Source organism: Sphaeroforma arctica (genome assembly GCF_001186125.1).
Source record: "Sphaeroforma arctica JP610 unplaced genomic scaffold supercont1.6166, whole genome shotgun sequence".
NCBI classification, from domain to species: domain Eukaryota; class Ichthyosporea; order Ichthyophonida; genus Sphaeroforma; species Sphaeroforma arctica.
Genome location: NW_014034392.1, coordinates 1 through 1,310, shown reverse-complemented (window position 1 = coordinate 1,310; position 1,310 = coordinate 1). Strand labels below are relative to the sequence as shown.

General features: G+C 44.7%; 1 protein-coding gene across 1 annotated transcript; it reads left to right on the top strand.

Annotated features, from left to right (window-relative positions):
* The first annotated feature begins 546 nt into the window (after positions 1-546).
* SARC_15471 (hypothetical protein) lies at positions 547-1,310 on the top strand. Its single transcript, XM_014290408.1, has one exon. The coding sequence runs from the start codon at positions 552-554 to the stop codon at positions 1,257-1,259; it is 708 nt and encodes a 235-aa protein (XP_014145883.1). The 5' UTR covers positions 547-551; the 3' UTR covers positions 1,260-1,310.

The window sequence follows — 1,310 nt, the reverse complement described above, 5'->3', positions numbered from 1 at the left end:
TCGTCTATTGTTTTCTTGCGTGAAACATCGTTACATGGTTTGGTATTAAAAAAAAATGTTGTTTTAACACAGGACACCAAGACACCGAGGCTTTTAGGAAATATATGTACCATCTCTGAAATTACGACACATGTTCCGCCGGCAGATATATATTTTGCTGTTGTTTTAGTCTTCCCCCCCCCCCAGATTTGGACGTTGTTACTTTAACATGAGTAAACTACTGCAGAAGTTTGATCTGAAGGAATTTACAGAAAATATGTCCTCATACGACGAATTTATTGAATCGGCTTTTTTATCAGAGTGAGCAAATTGCTGTACAAGTGAGAACTTTAGATTCAAGACTTCTAAAACTTCTCCTCAATAAATAATATACATGTGTACCTTGGTCATAGTCCACGGATCAGACGTCAATCGTCAAACCGATCCACGGATGGTCCACGGATCAGACGTCATTCGTCAAAGCCTGTTTCTTTTTTCTTTTCTCACCCGAATTACTATATAAGCCACACTCATTGCAGATGTTCAGTCACACTTTGCTATTTCAATTCACAATGCAAAAATACTTCTTGCTGTTCGGGATTTGTGGCGTCAATTTCGCCGCCAAGGTCCCTATCATGGGTTCCGACTCCGGCGTGGACGATAACGTTCCAACTGACTCGATAACTGAACAGCATCCCGATGTTGTTCCCGTTGTTCCCGATTCTCTCGATGTTCCCGATGTTCCCGCTGAGGACGAGATAATTACTTATGCTAACGAAACCGTCCCCGCTTCCCGATCTTTTTGGAACTGGAATGACGTCGACACCTGCTCTGTTTTCGAAAGCGATTGCTGCGACGAAAGCGTCTGTGACTATATGAACAAGTACGCAAACGGCGTGTGCAACACCGAGTGTAACAAGCGAGCCTGTGGCTACGATGGTGGCGATTGTAATTCGAACAACAAGTACTTTAAGTTGACAAATCATTGTGACTTGTCGATTGATGTCGCTGTGCGCTACCAGAAATACGACGGCACTTGGGAATCAAAGTGCTGGTATGAGATCAATCCGTCGTACACCACCACTCTGTATTCCGGCACTGTCCCGCTGGTCAGCTCGAATCGCATCTGGTATGTTTACGCCGAAGTAAGAAGTGGACTGTACGTTTGGGGCGGAGATAACGAGAAGGGATGTGGCCTGAGAACGCTCCCTTTCCGTAAAGTTACAGGCTTGGCCACGGATTCCGCCTGGCACTACACATTTACATGCGGTGCCTTTTAGTGCACCTGGAATAGGGATTTTGGGAGAAGAAGCAACCAAAACAAAAAAAAT

Bases quoted from the DNA above. Each gene is read 5' to 3' on its own strand.
- SARC_15471 (XM_014290408.1), top strand. From the start codon at position 552: ATGCAAAAATACTTCTTGCTGTTCGGGATTTGTGGCGTCAATTTCGCC.